The sequence below is a fragment of the Heteronotia binoei genome, chromosome 11 (assembly GCF_032191835.1).
Source record: "Heteronotia binoei isolate CCM8104 ecotype False Entrance Well chromosome 11, APGP_CSIRO_Hbin_v1, whole genome shotgun sequence".
Taxonomy (NCBI): Eukaryota; Metazoa; Chordata; class Lepidosauria; order Squamata; family Gekkonidae; genus Heteronotia; species Heteronotia binoei.
In genome coordinates, this window is record NC_083233.1 from 24,940,935 (window position 1) to 24,959,672 (window position 18,738).

Sequence of the window (18,738 nt, forward strand, 5' to 3'; positions counted from 1 at the left end):
TTTTTTGCCTACAACTCCCATCAGCCCCTGACAGTATGGCCAATGGCTGGGGCTGATGGGAGTTGTAGGTAAAAAACATCTGGAGAGCCACTGTTCCCCACCCCTGCTCTAAAAGAATGCCATATTATCCTTTTTATTATCACAAAATTATGCACAAGCTTTCATCTTCCCCTGCACTTTTTATCAGGCTGGATGGTAAGGTGGGGAAGGATAAAGAAAAGGGTTAAGGCCTCTTGAACAAAGCGGCAGCGAGGAATGAGGGACTGACTGGAGAAGCCAGAAAGGTTACACAGGGGGTTGATTGGTGGGGCCTGGACCCTTGGGGCCCCACTGTAGCTACAGGCCGGGAAGTAACCCTTCCAAGCAAGGCAGTTTCTTGCTCAGTGAAAGGCTTTCCAATAGCTATGTTATAAAATGGCATCAAGCTCCTTTCTTTGTTCTTTTGGATAAGGACCCTGGCCTAAAATGCTAGATTTATTGACGTGAAGGATTCTTGAGAGACTGCATTGTAACATTGTCATTTATGGGATACATTTTGAAAGTGATTCCTTGCCTATCAAAAACTTGTGCTGGAGTATTTGTGTCACTTTTCCAGACCAAGATCTAAGCAGAAACTGGGGTCTTACTTATATTATTATGATAACTGAAAAAATGACAGTGATAATTTATTCCATTGCCTCTTCACCAGACGAACTGGCACACTGAACCACTTCGAAGGGCTTTCCTTTCTCTGCTGAACATTAGATTGCTTAGTAATCATTCATGTAGATGAAACTCACCCAGTTTTTCCACTGTTTCTGCAAAGATCAACAGAGCAGGAATGTGAATGGAGACAAAAATATCTTCGGTGATGAATGGCCGTAAATTAATCTGCTGGTGGCATTCCAGATATATGAAGTCACACTCTCACTGGGGAGAGGGCATAGTTCACTCTCCCCGCTTTCCTGGATCCTTCCAGTTCTCACTTGTGAATGTACCAAAATGTCTTTATCTAATTTTAGTTGCCATGCCTGAGTGGCTGCATAATTGCTACATTAGCCTCAAACCCACAACTTTCCTTAGGCAGAATCCCAGATGTTTCAGTCATTACGGTTGATATCACTTTTAAGAGAAAAATGCCAAGGCTCAAGCCAGGTTCACTGCCATGCTGAGTGAGACGAAAGCCCTCCTCCGTCCCCAAGTATGACCTGCCTGGGATGATGCTTTAGGATTAGACGAAAGGCATTCTGCCCAAGATCAGAGGCACTGCAGTCTATTTGAGTATTTCATGTGATTCAGGAGTGCGCCCACAGGCTGAGACTCAGCAACAGTTCAGCACCTGGATAAGAGGAACCTGACTGAGAAATGAATGACACTTTGCCATTGCTGTCTTGCTGCTTTGAAATGACTTTTGTTTCCTTCTTCTAAATTTCACTGCCTGGATTACTTTTAGGAGGAGATCTGCACGTGGCAAGGGATTTCTTTCCTGTCCTGCAGTTTTTTGGAGTGGGGGAAGCATCTTTAAGCATTTTTTATCCATCAAAGGGGGAACAATGAGGGGGGGGGGGTTGTGTTTACCAATGTTCCCTCGAAGCTGTGGAGTCTTGTGATCAAAAATTCTACGTTGTGAGCTATTGCATAAGTTAGTTTGCTCTGGGACCATTTCCCCTGAGCTGAGACAAAAATGTGTGAGCCGGAGGCTAAAAAACTGTGAGCTGGCTCACACCAACTCAGCTTAGAGGGAACACTGGGGGTTACCTATAGGGTTACTGCAGTAGGAATGAAAGCAGCTCAAGGCTATCCTTTCCCAGCAACACTAGCAGGAGAGGAAAGGGCTAAAGTTTCCATCTCTCCCTGTGCTCTCCTCTTTGATTACTGGAAGAAGAAAACTGTATGGTGTAGCTGAGCCTCCACCATGGGATCCTCAGCTCCCGTTCACAGGTGCGAGAGAGGCCCCATTTCTTTACTTAAAGTACTGACATCCTGCCTTTGCACGTTGCAGACGATGTTCTCTCTTTCATACACACTAATAGAGTCAGACAAGATAAACAAAACCTCAAAAGGTGTCAACTAATGAGAGCCAAAAAAACAAGCTAGCCGCTATGAAGTATAATGGAAGGGCTCTCAACTTGCCTGTCACTAAAAAAAAGCCTTACAATAAAAATGTTTTAAATTGGGGCCAAGGGAATGTGTCTAGGAAAGCTATTATGGAGTCCAGGCACTGTCACTGAAACAACTGTTCTCCAGTAAAAAGGATATGCATAGTTTTGTTTTAGTTTTTTCCCCTCCTAAACAGTCATTTCGTTACATGCATCTAGGTGAAAATGCCCTGGACGGTGTCATTTCAAACTACAAGCAAAGGGTCACATCTCCCTCCTATTTTTTTTTTTTAAAAGATCCTCATGTTCATGTTGTCTGTGTTATCTGTTAAATTTCTATGTTCTTCCCATATGTTACTGTCTGCCACCTCCTTCAGTATGAAATGATACATTCCAGGGACTTTTTTTAACCACAAGATGAGTTTTGTCTAGACTGGGCCTTCCTCCTTTCTAAGGTGCCACTATTGTTCAGCAAAGTAAAGCTGCCGGGACAGAGCCTAGACTTTATATTCACCGCAGGGTTCCCATGGCAATTGTGCGTGCTGTGTGTCACAGATTCCTGTATTGTACCATCTATGACTACTGGTCTCCAGCCTCAGGAATGTGGGATGTCTGTCATCCCATTTCTTGAAAAGAAAAGGCTGAGCCAGCCTTCCTGAGATATCTTTAGGGACTATAAGTATGGCCACCATGCAGTCTTGCCTCTCGGGTGGACTTCTGAAATCAAAACTGGCTCTTTCTGTAGCTAAATTTATTGGTGGTGGTGGTTAGGATTATTTATGCTAAGCATTGGAAGAACCAGATACATCCCAATAAGAACAAATGGTTGTCCAAAGTTTATGACAGTCTCTGAACAGTAAAACTAACTGTGCAGCAATGTTTTGGGAATATAAAGTATGAGGAATAAAGCTTTAATTAGATATAGTAAGTAGAGTAATGCATAGGATAGTGTGGTCTGTTAGAAATCAATGTCAGCCGTTGACTTTCAAATTGAATATTGTTTTGTACAATTGTTCTTTATGAAATGATAACACAATGGGGTATTTTTTATCAAAAATAAAAAATGGGGGGGGGGGAGATGCAAAATTGTCTCTTTCATGTGTGGCTCATAGTTGAATGCCTAAAGGTATATCAGGTTTGTTCCAACCAAGCCCAGTGTCTACTGACTACTCACTTATTTAGTATGCTTGTGCTCTGCTCTTCCTGCAAAGAGCACAAGGAGGCAGTCTTTCATCCAAGCAGCAGAGAGCCAGTTTGGTATAGTGGTTAAATGCACAAACTCTTATCTGGGAGAACCGGGTTTGATTCCCCACTCCTCTACTTGCAGCTGCTGGAATGGCCTTGGGTCAGCCATAGCTCTCGCAGAGCTGTCCTTGAAAGGGCAGCTGCTGTAAGAGCTCTCTCAGCCCCACCTACCTCAGAGTGTGTATGTTGTGGGGAGGGGGGGGGCGGAAGGTAAAGGAGATTGTGGCCACTCTGAGATTCAGAGTATAGGGCAGGATATAAATCCAATATCATCGTCTTCTTCAGCATTCAGGAACAAACCTGCTTGTTATGTACTGAATTTAATGCTTTGTGGGAAGCTTCGTGCATGCCCGGGCAACCATGGGAAATACTAGAGACTCTTGATTGAACATGAAGCAGTAACCAACAAGTGGTCTTGGTATGAAACTTGACTGCTGTGATTTGGTATGGGAATCGGGGTGTGTGTGTGTGTTCATTTGCATGTATATAAGCGGGGTCATAGCCCTGCCATGTTGTCTTAGTATGTAGCTATCAATAAAGCAAGTTCCTGTTTGACCTCCAATGCATCGAACCCAGTATTTAACACTGCTGCAGCAGTGCCATGTCCTTTCAACCCACTCCCTGGCTCTGTTTGGCTATGCTTGTGTCCCTGACCTTTTTGAGTCTGTGGGCTCTTTTGTTATTCTGACACAGGGAGTACTGGGTGGAATCCTAATGTGGCTGCCTATATAACTCTTAATAGTCCCTCTCCACCATTTTGGGCAGAGGTTCTGTTTAACATGAGGCCTTTTAATCTGCTCAGCCAATCAGAAGCCCTGCTGGGCAAAAGCCCCACCTAGACACGCCCACTTTCTAACAGAACTCGGCAGGTGCTGTAGTGCCCATGGGCTCCATGTTGGGGACCTCAGAGCTATGGTAGCCAATTAGTACTACCATTGAGGGTGACCTTTCTACCACTCCTTAATTTATGTGCTGAAGAAGTCTTGGGATTACGTTATTCACATGAGCTGAAAATGGAGTTTCCAAAGAAGTAGGAAGTACACTAATGAAAATTAATAACCCATTCAAATGCAGTAGAGGCATTCCTAGATGCTTGTCTCTTTGAGGTGGCCAAGAGAGGAAGGAGGTATGATTCCCTTTCCCCTCATTGTGAAGAGAAACAGGTAAAACCATTAGCTGAGGAGAGGAAAAGAGTGCCTCATGTTCACTAGGGAACTCTAGAAATTTCCACAGCTGGCCTGCACAGTTCTCATTGTGTCATGGTGTTCACCTTTAAGAATGTCAGTTATAGTTAGCTGCTGTCTCTGTTTTTTACTATCTTAAAACATGGATGGAAGAAGAAAACAGGCCAAGGTTGCAATCTCGGCTTTTTCTGGCGGAGCTCCTGCACTGTGTGATGGGCAGAAACATTTGTGGCTTTTCTTGGCTTGGAGATTCCGGGAGAAGCTTTTCATGCCAAAATTCTTCCTGTCTTGCATCTATTAAAGTTGTAAAAGTCTTACCATGACAAAAAAAAAAAGAGATTTGTCTACAGGAAAGATTTTTTAAGTCTCACATACATCCAGCTGTGCTGGTCTGCTGCAAAGTCTTTATGGCAAGAACCATGACTGCCTTAGAGTCTGAAAGGAAGAATCATGACAGCCTCTTCTCAAAATAACTTTGCTTGCTACTAGTGACTAGCCAGGGATAGGTTTTTAATATGATACACAAGCCAAGGAGCTGAAGCTCGGCGTCTGAGCTGAGGAAGGAAAGCGGCGCTTTCTCTGCTTACTGTCTGTAACCAGTCCAGACAAACCACCTCTTGCCAAGTGCTCTCCCTGCCAACAGTCAGTGGCATGTGGAAAAGCTTAGCTTTTGCGGTCATGAGGGGGAGGTGAGTTATTCAGTCATCTCTAGAGATGGTCCTAACCCCAAAGATTCTCACCCAGCCTCCCTCCCTACCTCACAGTGAGGCAGATGCCACCACAAGCCCAGGAGGGCTTCTAAAGCGTTGATTCATTGCCTGATGACTTTCCCCTTTTGGTCACTCATCTCCTCTGGTTCCTTTGACCAAGTTGGCTGCTTTCGAGAAAGAACCTAACTGATATCCTGTGGCCAGTTAAACATGTGGCTTCTTTGAACAGTTGCCAAAAATGAAAAGAAAGGTTGCAGTCCTGAGAACTCTTTCCTGGCAGTAAGCCCCATTGGATAAAGTGGGACTTATTCTGAGTAGACCTGCTTAGATAGGGTTGCCAGGTCCTTATCCCATACTGGCAGAGAGGGAGACGGCGGGGCTCCACCCCCAAAACAGCTATGTTGCTGACATGATGATGTCATGTGGAAGTGATGCCATCATGTCAGGGACACACTGGTTTGAGGGGAAAACTCTATGGTAAAATTGCCCTCAACCCGTAGAGTTTTCACCTCAAACCACAGCATCCACATACAACATGCCTGGTGTGATGATGGCACTTTCATGTGACATCATTGTGTTGGTGATGTCACTTTGGGGGTGGAGTTTCCCCGCCAGCCAGCTGGCTGGCAGCAAGGAGAAGCCCCCAAAAGTGGGGGATCTCCTGCCCAGATCTGGGAACTAGCAACCCAATCTAGTTTGGTCACAAAATAAAACAGAAGTCTGGGGGTAGCTGAAAGGCTAACAAAATGTATTCCAGAAGCACCCTAACCTGGCTAGCCCAGGCAAGTCTGATCTTATCAGATCTCAGAAGCTAAGTAGGATCGACTGTGGTTAATTGGATGGGAGACTGTCCTTGACCCAGTTGGGAGGGATGGACAGGGTTATTCAGCCACCTCTCGGAATATCCTCCAGGCCCCCAGTAGGGGTCAGTCACCAGAGGTCAACATGACTTCCAGGTGCACTTGCATGGACACACAGATACAATATTTAAAAATGTATTCCAGAAGCTTCAGTGGAGTGTACCTCCTTGTGTGTGTCACGTTGCTTCCAATTCATGGTGCCCCTATGAATTACTGACCTCCATAACATCCTATCACGGACAGCCTTGATCAGGTCCTGCAAACTGAAGGCTGTGACTTCCTTGACAGACTCAGTCCCTCTACTGCTGGCTCTTCCTCTTTTCCTGCTCCCAGCACTGCTGTCTTTTCCAGTGGCTCTTGTCTTCTCATAATGTGACCAAAGTACAATAGCCTCAGTTTGGTCTAGGGGTGTTAAACTTAAGGCCTGGGCGCTGGGACTGGCCAGTCCAGGGTTCTTATCTGATCAGTGGTGTAAGAGAGGGAACAGGAGCCTCTCTCCTCTCCCCGCCATCTGGTTCGGGGCTATCAGAAACTAGGGGAAATTACCCTCCCCATAGGCAAAAAAGGGAAAGTAAACATGACATGCTTACGTCACCCAGAAGTGACATGGCATTTCAACTGATGCTCTGGTTTTTGGGCAAAATGCTATGGTTTGAAGCTAGTTATACCATTGGTTCACAACCTAGAGTGTCCATGAGTCAGGATGGAGTTGCTCTGACCCAACCCACTTTTTTGCAGCCCCGTGGCAGCTGTGGGTAACTTACTTATGCAAGTGCTGCAAAGCCCAATTTAGATTGGGACTGTGGCAGAAGGGAGGGGGGCCATTTTCTCAGGCTGAAACAGCTGTGGGAGAGGAGATTATCTGCCCATTGCAGGGATACACATGCACTGAATGGGGGAGGCTTGTCTTAGCAGTAGTATGTGTGAAAAGGATCTAGGGGTCTTAGTGGATAATACGCTGAACATGAGTCAACAGTGTGATGCAGTGGCTAAAAAGGCAAATGCAATTTTGGGCTGTATCAACAGAAGTATAGTGTCCACATCACGTGATGTGATGATATCGCTTTACTCTGCACTGGTAAGACCTCACCTGGAGTACTGTGTTCAGTTTTGGGCACCACATTTTAAGAAGGATATAGACAAGCTGAAACGGGTCCAGAGGAGGGCAACAAAGATGGTAAGAGGTCTGGAGACCAAGTCCTATGAGGAAAGGTTGAAGGAGCTGGGGATGTTTAGCCTGGAGAGGAGGTGACTGAGAGGTGATATGATCACCATCTTCAAGTACTTGAAGGGCTGTCCTATAGAGGATGATGTGGAATTGTTTTCTGTGGCCCCAGAAGGTAGGACCAGAACCAATGGGTTGAAATTAAATCAAAAGAGTTTCTGGCTCAACATTAGGAAGAACTTCCTGACCGTTAGAGCGTTTCCTCAGTGGAACAGGCTTCCTCGGGAGGTGGTGGGCTCTCCTTCCTTGGAGGGTTTTAAACAGAGGCTAGATAGCCATCTGACAGCAATGAAGATCCTGCGAATTTAGGGGGAGGTGTTTGTGAGTTTCCTGCATTGTGCAGGGGGTTGGAGTAGATGACCCTGGAGGTCCCTTCCAACTCTATGACTCTATGAATATCCATTGGATTTTTCAGCTGCATGAGAGGCTGAAATTCAAAAGCCAAGTTTTTCCTGGGGTGGAGCCAGAGGTTCTCCATTTGCTAAATTTATTGGCTGCATAATAAGCAGAAAAGGCCATTTCTTCTTCTTTTCCCCTGGCAGCTTCACTGGCTCAATTTCTTAGCAGGAATTATAAAGGTGAGCTCTTCTCAGTCCAAATGCCTACTGGATTTCTGTGTGTCACCCAGCTGTCAAATGCAAGAAAACTTTGCCAGCAAAAAAGGGATTGCTCCTTTGAAAATTCTGCATTGGACAATCAGTGCCTACCTTCATACCACGAGGATGATGCTACCTTGGCCCAAAGAAACAGCAGGAAGCCAGATGTGCCTTGAAGCATCCTAGAAGGGAGAGTTGGCTGAATAGGTCCAGCAGATAATGCAGAGCAGGATACAGCACAAGCTGAGACCAAGAAGAGGAAAAATGAAGTTAAAGCAGCCATGACCATCTACCAGGCTAACATTCGAACATCAAAAAGATATAGCATTTGCTTCTAAATGACTGCTGAAATGAAACAAACCACGTGCTTGAAGCATCACCATATTTTCAAACATTTGAAAACAGTATCTCTTCATTCATTTCTGGATTAACTTTTGAAACATTTAAATTTTGGTTTTCAGATTGAGCGTGGGATAATCAGATAGAATATTAGACTAGGAAACTGAAGTTCAAATTCCCAATCAGTCATGAAGCTCACTGGATGACCTTAGATAGAGCCAGGCAGGGCTTTTTTTGTAGAAAAAGCCCAGCAGGAACTTATTTGCACATTAGGCCACACCCCCTGACACCAAGCCAGCCAGAACTGCGTTCCTGCTCAAAAAAAAGCCCTGGATCCAGGTGGGCAGCCGTGTCGGTCTGAAGCAACACGTCTGATAAAGTGTGCTTTTAGTATACAAAAGCTTACATTCTAAATGAAACTTTGTGGGCCTTATTGGATGACCTTAGGAGAGTTATTCTATCTCAGCCTAGCCTGTCTCCAGTGCTGGATTAAGCCTTGTGGAGGCTCCTAGGAAGTCGAAATCTTGGGGGCCCCCTCACAAATTATTTAAGTCAGAGCACCTGCCCTGCCACCCACAGCCCTCACTGCAGCCTGCAGGCACCTTCTTATAAGCCCCTTTTGCTAAGCTGTGGGAGAGAGGCAGAGAGAGGCAAACTGGGCGACAATGCCAGAAGCAGCCACACCAGGCAAGTCGGGCAAAGAGCTGCTCAGTTGCTGGCTATGTATGCAGGTTGGGAGGGCTGCAAGCAGGGGGGAAACCGGGGGGGGGGGGGTGCAGGGAGGAAGCCAGCCTGGGACCCCTAAAGGTGTGGGGGCCCATAGGCCAGTGCCTACTTGGCCTAATTCTTAATCCAGCTCTGCCTGCCTCACAGGGTTACTGTGGGAGAGAAAATGGGGGTGGGGGAAATGTCTACTGCCTTGAGCTTTTTAAAGGAAGTCCAGGATAACAATGTGATGTAATGGATAAATCTTCGGTTTGATGGATAATGACAACCAATTAAGAGGCACTGATCCAAAGCTGTAAGGACACTGATGCTGAAAACAAAATATATTATTGGATATTGCATAGATCACTGTAAACCACTCTGAACACTTGGAAAGGCAGTATGTACTTACTTGAAATGCAAGTGTAAATAATAAAATTAGACACTGAATGACCCCAAACTTGGGGAGTGGTGAATTTGGGGGAAGGCTTCCATTCTGATGAACAGGTGAGTAAAATCAAAATACGTATTTGCTGTCAAAAGTGTGGTTTGTTACTTGTGAAGCAAAAGAGTTTGTATAATGTTATTTAAAACATTTTTATGCTATCTCTCTACCTGATGTAGGATCCCCAATCCAGTAAACAATCAAAAACATTAAATCAAACATGGATAACAAATATATGTAAAACTATTAAACCAACTACACAGATGGAAAACAAGGCCAGTGAGGGGCCATTAAACAACACAGAAAAGTCTCTGCCTGCAAGCAGAAGGCAAGGTAACTTTGTATCTGCAGATGACCTGGACCAGGGGCGGCCAGCTTGCTTAATGTAAGAGCAACATAGAATAGACGCCAGATGTTTAGGAGCCGCAAGACATGAATGCCGGATGTTTGAGAGCCACAAGGAAGGAAGGAAAAATTGAAAAGTGGAAAGAAAGCAAATAGATGGGGAGAGGGAGCAGGAAGGGAGAGGTGGAAAGAAAGCAACTTTAAATGCATTCTTCAAACTGCCAGTGGGCTTGGTTTGGAGAATTGATTTATAGAGAGAAATGCCATCTCCAATTTGGCTGATGGGGCAGTGAGGGCTTCAAGAGCCACACAATATGTTTGAAAGAGCCACATGTGGCTCCCGAGCTGCAATTTGGCCACCCCTGACCTGGACCCTCCAAGATCTTGCTTTCCAGGACTCTACAAGTAATTACAGACTTCAGCAAGCCAATTTCCCTACCCTCTTCTGCCTTTCCTTTAACTCTCAGTTGCTCCCATGGTTTCATGCTTCCTGGAGCACTGCCGGTCTTCATCAGGATGCTTTTGTTTGCCTTTAGGTTAATTTCCAAAGTCATATTTTTCTCCAGTCTCGGGGAGTTTCCCCCAAGCAGACAGGCAGCCTGGTTTTGCTGCATTCATGATCTCGAACGGGACTGCCCTCTTTGCTTTTAGAGTGAATCAAACACTCAGAGTACTAGAACACTGGCCCTGTTTCACTGGTCCAGTTCTACCCTTGTTTATGTAATAAGAGCCAAAAGTGACTGTTGGTTAACATGGAGGAACAGGCAGGAGGCACAGGAAAGGGGGAAAGGTCCTCAGAAGAGAGGCCCGCAGCAGGCACTGCCAGTTAATAGCACATCTGTCTAGCTCAGGGGCGGGGAACAGTGGATCTCCAGATGTTTTTTGCCTACAACTCCCATCAGCCTCAGCCATTGGTCATGCTGGCTGGGGCTGATGGGAGTTGTAGGCAAAAAACATCTGGAGAGCCACTGTTCCCCACCCCTGGTTTAGCTGAGAATAAATCTAGGTGGGCAGCCATGTTGGTCTGAAGCAGTAGAACAAAATTTAACTCCAGTGGCACCTTAAAGACCAACCGAGTTTTATTCAAGGTATGAGCTTTCGTGTGCAAGCAGACTTCCTTAGATACATTGAAATGGAAGTTAACAGTTCATATATATATAGACAGATGGCTTTGTCTGAAAATAAGATAGAGCCAGTCTTATGGGAAAGGTTTCAGCTGCACAAGGAGAGTGAGGATTTGCCCTCCTTGCTGAGCAATTTTGCTTCTTGAGATCTGCATTGCCATCTCTGGGTTGGGAAACACCTGGAGGGGTGGAGCCTGGAGAGGGTGGGGCTTGGGGTGGGGAGGGACTTCGATGGGGGTATAACGCCATAGAGCCCTCCTTCCAAAGAAAAACCATAGGGGGAGAGAGGGAGAAATAGGGTTGCCAGCCTCCAGGTGGGGCCTGGAGAGCCAGTTTGGTGTAGTGGTTAAGTGTGCAGACTCTTATCTGGGAGAACCGGGTTTGATTCCCCACTCCTCCACTTGCACCTGTTAGCATGGCCTTGGGTCAGCCATAGCTCTGGCAGAAGTTGTCCTTGAAAGGGCAGCTGCTGTGAGAGCCCTCTCCAGCCCCACCCACCTCACAGGGTGTCTGTTGTGGGGGAGGAAGGTAAAGGAGATTGTGAGCCGCTCTGAGACTCTTCGGAGTGGAGGGCGGGATATAAATCCAATATCATCATCATCATCTTCTGCTTCTACAACTGACCTCCAGCTGGCAGAGATCAGCTCCCCTGGAGAAAACAGCTGCTTTGAAGGGTGGAGTCTGCGGCACTGTGCCATGCTGAGGCCCCTCCCTTTGCCAAATCCCACCCTCTCCCAGATCCATCCCCAAAGTCTCCAGGTACGTATTTTCCAACACAGACCTGGCAACCTGAGAGAGAGAGAGAGAGAGAGAGAGAGAGAGAGAGAGAGAGAGAGAGAGAGAGAGAGAAACCTGATTTTTTGGGGGGTGGGGGTGGTAGTTGAGTAGCTGGAGATCTTTGCAAACAAATGATGAATAACAAGGCGTCTCTAACCAACACACAGAAGCAGGCAGCCCACGCAACAGCTTGATAAATGGGAGAGGAGGAAGTGGAACAAATTCAAAACAAACTGGGAGGTCCAGCTGTCCCCCCACCGCCCTTGGTGCCAGTTTTGTGTTAAACAAGGCAGTAGGCTTTTCTTTTAAAAGAGTGGTCCTTTTCCCCAAGGCCCTATGGTGTAATGAAACCCTTTGTACCACCTGCCCCTCTCCAAGTACCCAAGTGCCAGTGTGGTGTAGCTATCAGAGTGCAGGACTAGGACTTGGGCAGGCTTCATTCAAATCCCAAGCACCTGTTATGTTTCCCTCAGGGATCAGGATGGAGAGAAAGCATCACCAACCTCCAGGTGGTGGCTGGAGACCTGCTATTTCAACTGATCTCCAGGTGACAGAGATGACAACTGGAGAAAATGGCCACTTTGGAAGGTGGTTTCTATGGTGTTATACCCCACTGAAATCCCTCCCCTCCCTTCTCAAGCTCCACCCCCAAGTCTCCCAAGTATTTCCCAGCCTGGAGTTGGCAACCCGAGGCTGCGAAGTTCTGTATCTCCAGGCACACGTGGGCCCAATTCAGATTCACGTGGGCACATACAGAGGAGACGAGATTCTCCCCCTCCTCCATGCTGTTTTCCCCATCTGAAATGGTGCAGAAGGTCCTATTTGCCTGCTGGGGATCTGCGAAAACTGATGAGCAACATATTATGTTTCCAAAATGGGGCAACGAACAACCCCCTGGCTTTCAGGTTGGGGAAATGATGCAAGGGTAAGGTGGCCAGATGAGGGCTAGCGACCCCCAGGGGCTTTGGGGGCAGGGCTAGGTGTTGTGTGATGTCAAGGGACACTGCGACATCACCTCCAATCATTCAGTGATATCATGTGTTGCCATGACACTCTAGCAGTCCCCCAGATCTCCAATTTTTTTCTACCATGGGGGATTGCTAGAGCATTTTTCTCCTGCCACTGCATCGGAGGCCAAGTCAGAGCAGCAGGTCTCCTGCTATAATGGAAACTGGCCTTTCTATGCAATGGGGAAAGCTCTGCGTGTTGGGATCCTGAGTGGAACCGGTTCTTTGTGCACCAGGGTTCTGCTGGGCACTCCACTGCACCCTATGGAGACTGGTTTCCATAGGATATAAAGCAAAATCAATTCAAGGGTATTGGGGGCTCTGGAGGAGGGCTGTTTTTTGAGGTAGATGCACCAAACTTTCAGCATAGCATCAGGTGCCTCCCCTCGAAACCCCTCCCCCAAGTTTCAAAAGAAATATGAATTTTCTACTTTTTTGGTTTCTTATTTGAGGCCGGTTCCACGGAACCTGGGGTTCCCCTACTTCCAATGGGAGGAAAGGCATTTAAAAGGCACTCAGTCCCTTTAAATGCGATGCCCAGATCTCCCTTTGGCGTTCAATCCTGCTTGTCACAACCTTGCTCCTGGCTCCACCTGCAAAGTCCCCAGGTGTTTCTTGAGTCGAGCCTGGCAAACCTAGCCAGTAAATGCTGGATGCCCGTCCCTGGCAAATTAGTAGAAAGTGTAGTCAAAGATAGAATTCAGAACCTTCCTCTCTGTTCAGCCCAAGGCCATCCTCAGAAACATAACACACCTTCAGGCCCTTCAGCTGCGGAGTTCACGTGGGGTCAGTTGCACTCTTTCTCATCCTAACTACCTTGCAGGGTTGTTGTGAACAGGGCTTTTTTTCCGGCAAGAGGGTGCTAGAACTCTCAAGAGGGAAATGAAGGATAAATGCATGGGTGCCTCTTATCAACTTTCAAACAGGTTTTGGGAATTTGTTTCCTCAGAGAGATTCTGGAACTCCGTTCCACTGCGTTCCCTGGGGGGGGGGAGCCCTGGTTGTGAGGATAAAACAGAGGAGATGAAAACTGTACCAGCTGCCCTGAATTCCTTGGAGGGAGGGTGGTTGGGATGAAATAGCTGGATGGCTTTGTCTGCTGGCAGAGGGTCAGGGCAGAGAACCTTGTGGTCCCTTTCTGCTCTTGTATCATTTGCTAATAATTGTCTGTCCTGACCTGCAGAGCTAGCCTGATCTCATCAGATCGAAGAAGCTAAGCAGGGTTGGCCTTAGTTAGCATTTGGATGGGGGACCACTAAGGAAGCCCAGGGTCGTTACGCAGAGGCAGGCAATGGCAAACCACCTCTTGATTTCTCTTGTCTTGAAAACCCATAAATTGCCTGCAACTTGATGGCATTTTCCACCACCAGTGAATGCCTGATTAACAGCAGTTCTCCAGCATCTCAAGCAGACACTCCTCCTACCTGAGATTCTTTACCTGGTTGGGCCTTGTTACATGGAAAGGAGGCGTGATGTCACCGGGGCATCATCCCTCCCCAGACTTCTTTCTGTTTCATTGACTATTAATAATATGTCGAACGTTACCTTAGAATGTGCTATTTATCGACGGCTGGCTATACTTTTAATTTGCAAAGTATTTTACAAGCGAGACTGCTGAAACCTTTCAGGGTAGACTACTAATATTCCCAGTTTACAGATATGGAACTGGAGCTAAACCTGGCGATCTCCCAAAATTATAATCCCTAGACTACGCAGGAGAAACTGGTTACTTTGGAGGGTGGACTCTATGGCGTTTATACCCCACTGATGTCCTTTTCCTCCCTTACCCTCTCCAGGTCCCACCTCCAAAAATCTCCAGGAATTTCCTAGTTTAGAGTTGCAACCCAAACTGGAGCTGAGAAGTAGGAACCTGCCCAGACCTGCTCCATATCCTCTGTTAACTCAGCTCTTTATCCAATGAGGCAGAGTAGCTGCTCTTACTGAAGAGCTTCATGATACTTCAAAGCAGAACAATCATTGTGCCTCTCAGCTGGCAGAATGAACCCAGAGATGCTGCTGTGCATGTGGATCCACTTCATCAGCTAAGGCGTGGATCTGGACTCCCGTCTCCCCAGTCAAAGTGAAGCTACCTTATATCAAGACAGACCCTCTAGCTCGGTACTGTCTGCTTTTCAAACTGGCAACAGCTCTTCAGAGCTTCAGGCTGAGAAACGTTTTTCTCAGAACTTGTTACCTGAATTCATTTAAGCATGCCAGGGACTAAACCTGAGACCTTCTACTTGCAAAACAAGGATTCTTTCTAAAGTCTACCTCGTTCTGACTTGAAAAAACAACAACAAATGCTATGATTCTTTGTTTAATAATTAAATTAGCTTTTAACAGCTAATGGGGAATGCGACCACCATACCTCAGCACTGAACAATACTACTGTATGCAGCGTCAAATACGAATTGGATTTTAGGACTGAAACAGTAAATGTATTGTATGTATATAATGAATTTTAATGATTTCATTGTAATTTATTTTAATAGTATTTATCTTAATCTGTTGTGAGCTGCCCTGAGCCCAACAGGGGAGGGCTGGATATAAATATAATAAAATAAATAAATAAATAACAATTCTTCTGTTGGGTTCCAATGAAGGAGAGACCATGTGTGCTTACGAAGGGGCTCAGAGGAACACCTGTCCTTCTCACCGACGTGAATTATCTTTAATAAATAACCTGGCAAGGCACTTGTGACTTAACCACAGCCACTTCCACCAAGATTTATATGACTCTTTAAAAAAGTTTTACTAAATGTTGTTAGCCAGTATATCAGTGTTTGCTTTTTTGTATCTCCTGTGCTAAATTTCACAACTCCGCACTAGATCTTTAATCCTGGTCCACCCTGTTCCCAAACTGATTTTCTATACTAGAATCATAAACTCATAGAGTTGGTTTCTACCATTCCATGATTCAAGAGAAGAATGTCAGTTTGGGGACAGGGCTGAACCAGGATAAAAGGTCTAGTATGTGGTGCTGAGAAGAATCTTGAGAGTCCCTTGGACTGCAATAAGATCAAATCAGTCAGTCCTGAGGGAAATCAACCCTGACTGTTCCCTGGAAGGTCAGATGCTGAAGCTGAAGCACAAATACTTTGGCCACCAAATGAGAAGGGAGCACTCACTGGAGAAGATCCTGATGCTGGGAAAGGCAGAAGGCAAAAGAAGAAGGGGACGGCAAAAGATGAGATAGCTGGACAGCATTACTGATGTAACTAACACGAATTTGAGCAGACTTTGGAGGATGGTGGAAGACAGGAGGGCCTGGCGTGACTTTGTCCATGAGGTCGCCAAGAGTCAGACTCGACTGTGCGACTGAACAACAAAATGGAATTCAACACATATTCAACTGGAAATATGCCTCCTCACCAACACTGATACATTGGCTAACAACATTTAGTAAAACTTTTTAAAAGAGTCATATAAATCTTTTGTACACATTATTAACAAGGTTATTAGTATATCACAGTGTTTGCTTTTTTTTTTTTGTATTTCCTGTAATGCAAACTGTGATCCCAGGTTGCTGGGAATTCAACAGAGTTTTCCCTGGCCTAGAATGACAATGATGGGCAAAGCTTCACCTGTTGAATGTCTGCTTCTTAGTTGTTAAAAGCACAGGAGTCCTCTCGGGAAGAAGGCAGTAACCTTATCTATCTGTGTGTCTCTGCATGTAGCTGATTTCCATGTGTGCAAAAGCAGCTGGCATGCAGGCCGCTCCCAGCTCTTTCTCCTGCAATAGAAGGCAAATGGCTAGCAAGAATAGCTTACCTGCCAGGCGCTGTGTCTAGCTGCTGCCTCTTGCTCCTCTCTCAGTCCATGCAAGGAACCTTCCCTTTAACTTTTGCAAAACAAGCTTCTTGTTCTCATAGGCATCCCAGACTCAGCTAACATTGCCCAGATGTGGAGCTGCAAGTGCCTGCCAGATGTTTTTTCAAGTTGTAGTACCGTCTCTCAGAGAGGAGGAGAAAAGAGCGAAGGCGGGGGGGGGGGGGAGGGAAGGCCCACAAACACAGCCAGGCAGGAAAGATTTCTGCAGAATGCACAACAACCCCCGCAGGGTTCAAGTAGAGCTAACCCTTTCCAGTATTCCCAGATGTACAATGCGGAGCTTTGCACGGTTCATGAGTCATAGATTTGTGGCTGAAAGAAAAGCTGGATCAAGAAGCCAACAGACCATAATTGCACAGGGCTACGGCAACATGCAAAGGAAACTGTATAACCACATTCCTTGCATGGTGGAAAATATAGTGCAGAAAGCAGAGCAGTGATGACATGCCAGGGCAGTGGTCCCTCCACCCCACGCTGCAGTGGTATTAATAAGGCAGTGGTGTGATTCTCTCTATCATGGTCCTAGGTCCAGGTGGGCAGCTATTAGGGTTGCCAGGTACAACTCAAAAAATATCTGGGGACTTCAGGGGTGGAGCCAGGAGACTTTGGGGGTGGAGCCAGAAGCAAGGAGGTGACAAACAGGATTAAACTCTGAAGGGAGTTCTGGCCATCACATTTAAAGGGACTGCACCCCTTTTAAATGCTTTCCCTCCATTCAGAAATAATGGAGGATAGGGGCACCTTCTTTGGGGCTTATAGAGTTGGACCTCCTAGTCCAATCGTTTTGAAACTTGGCAGTGGGGTGTGTGTCTGTGTTTTATGGAGAGGCACTGGATACTATGCTGAAAATTTGGTGCCTCTACCATAAAAAACAGGGCCCCCCAGAGCCCAAGGGATCTATTCTCCATTATACCCTATGGAAATCGGTCTCCATAGGTTATAATGGAGTGCCCAGAAGACATCCCCCCCCTTGCTTTTTAAAAACCCTGAAGTGGGGGGAGGGCCTTCAATCTGGGGGATCCCCTGCCCCCACCTGGGGATTAAAGCCCGAAGAGAAACCGTGACAAAATAACGAACGCAATTGTTAATTCATTTACAATTATTTAAGTATGAAACTTCAAAGCACCGATTATTATAATCCAATTCAACAATTAATATATCAAGGTAAGTACATGTAAATCATTTCCAAAACGCATCTAAGAACACACTTCATTATTGCTTAAAGTGCTTAGTGCTACAAAGTGCTTGTAGGTCAAAGTGCCTGTGCAGATTTTTCTTTCCAAAAGGAATGAATCCAAAAATTCCCTGACGTCCCTCTGACGGAGCCGGGAGCTGGCAGGACTCTTATCGCACCATTTCCACTTTCTTTATCAAAGAGGGATATCCAAATTGATGTATTTCACGATGGTTTCATAAAGCAAGCAAATGTATCTTAGGTAAGTTTCTTTAACAATACAAAATTCACACTGGCAATTAATACAAACAACTTACCACTATTAGCAAAGACTAAAGCTAATACAAGCAAGCAGTATCATTCCTAAGGTGTATTACCGCAACATACATCAAACTCGACGCATATTTAAAGGGACATCGGGGAATCTTAGACTTCATTCCTTTATATAACCTCTTATATATTTTCTTAGTGTCCCCTGTTCCTCAGGCACACCATTTTGGGGAGATCGGGGATGAAGGCGGGGGGGGAGGAGGAAGGAGGAATGTTCCACTGTGAGAAAAGTCTGGACATGAGTAGAAAATGGAGTTTGGATTCAACCCTATGCTCCTAATTTACATATAAAAAGGTAATGGTAAAGGTAGTCCCCTCTGCAAGCACCAGTCGTTTCCGACAGTGGGGTGACGTTGCTTTCACAATGTTTTCACGGCAGACTTTTTTACAGGGTGGTTTGCCATTGCCTTCCCCAGTCATCTACACTTTCCCCCAGCAAGCTGGGTACTCATTTTACCGACCTCGGAAGGATGGAAGGCTGAGTCAACCTGGAGCCGGCTACCTGAACCAGCTTCCGCTGGGATCGAACTCAGGTCGTGAGCAGGGGGCTCTGACTGCAGCACTGCAGCTTTACCACTCTGCCACCCCCTTAAAGCTGTTAATTTGTTCCACTGTCTCATTTCATCCTGCATTAGTTTTGACCTGGGCTAGTCTCTTCCGTGCAAGCAAAAGCTGCTCTTGATAAATTTCTGTCTGTTTGGCATCTGCTCAGTGCAAATTAGTCCTAAAGAGGGAATACCTTGCTTTAAAACTACCACACTAT

The 18,738-nt window shown here is 46.0% G+C and overlaps 1 protein-coding gene across 2 annotated transcripts in view; it reads right to left on the reverse strand.

The window, feature by feature from the left end:
- Positions 1–16,594, reverse strand: part of SRPX2 (sushi repeat containing protein X-linked 2) — a 29,337-nt gene extending 12,743 nt beyond the window's left edge. The window contains exons 1-2 of one of the 2 annotated variants that reach the window (XM_060249827.1): positions 16,412–16,594; positions 8,010–8,141 (exon numbers count right to left, since the gene is read on the reverse strand). In XM_060249827.1, coding sequence (XP_060105810.1) covers positions 8,010–8,079 — 70 coding nt within the window. In that variant the 5' untranslated portion in view covers positions 8,080–8,141; positions 16,412–16,594. Of the gene's footprint in view, positions 1–8,009; positions 8,142–16,411 lie in introns of those variants that run through there. The other variant, XM_060249826.1, reaches the window with a different exon arrangement.
- Positions 16,595–18,738: the final 2,144 nt, after the last annotated feature.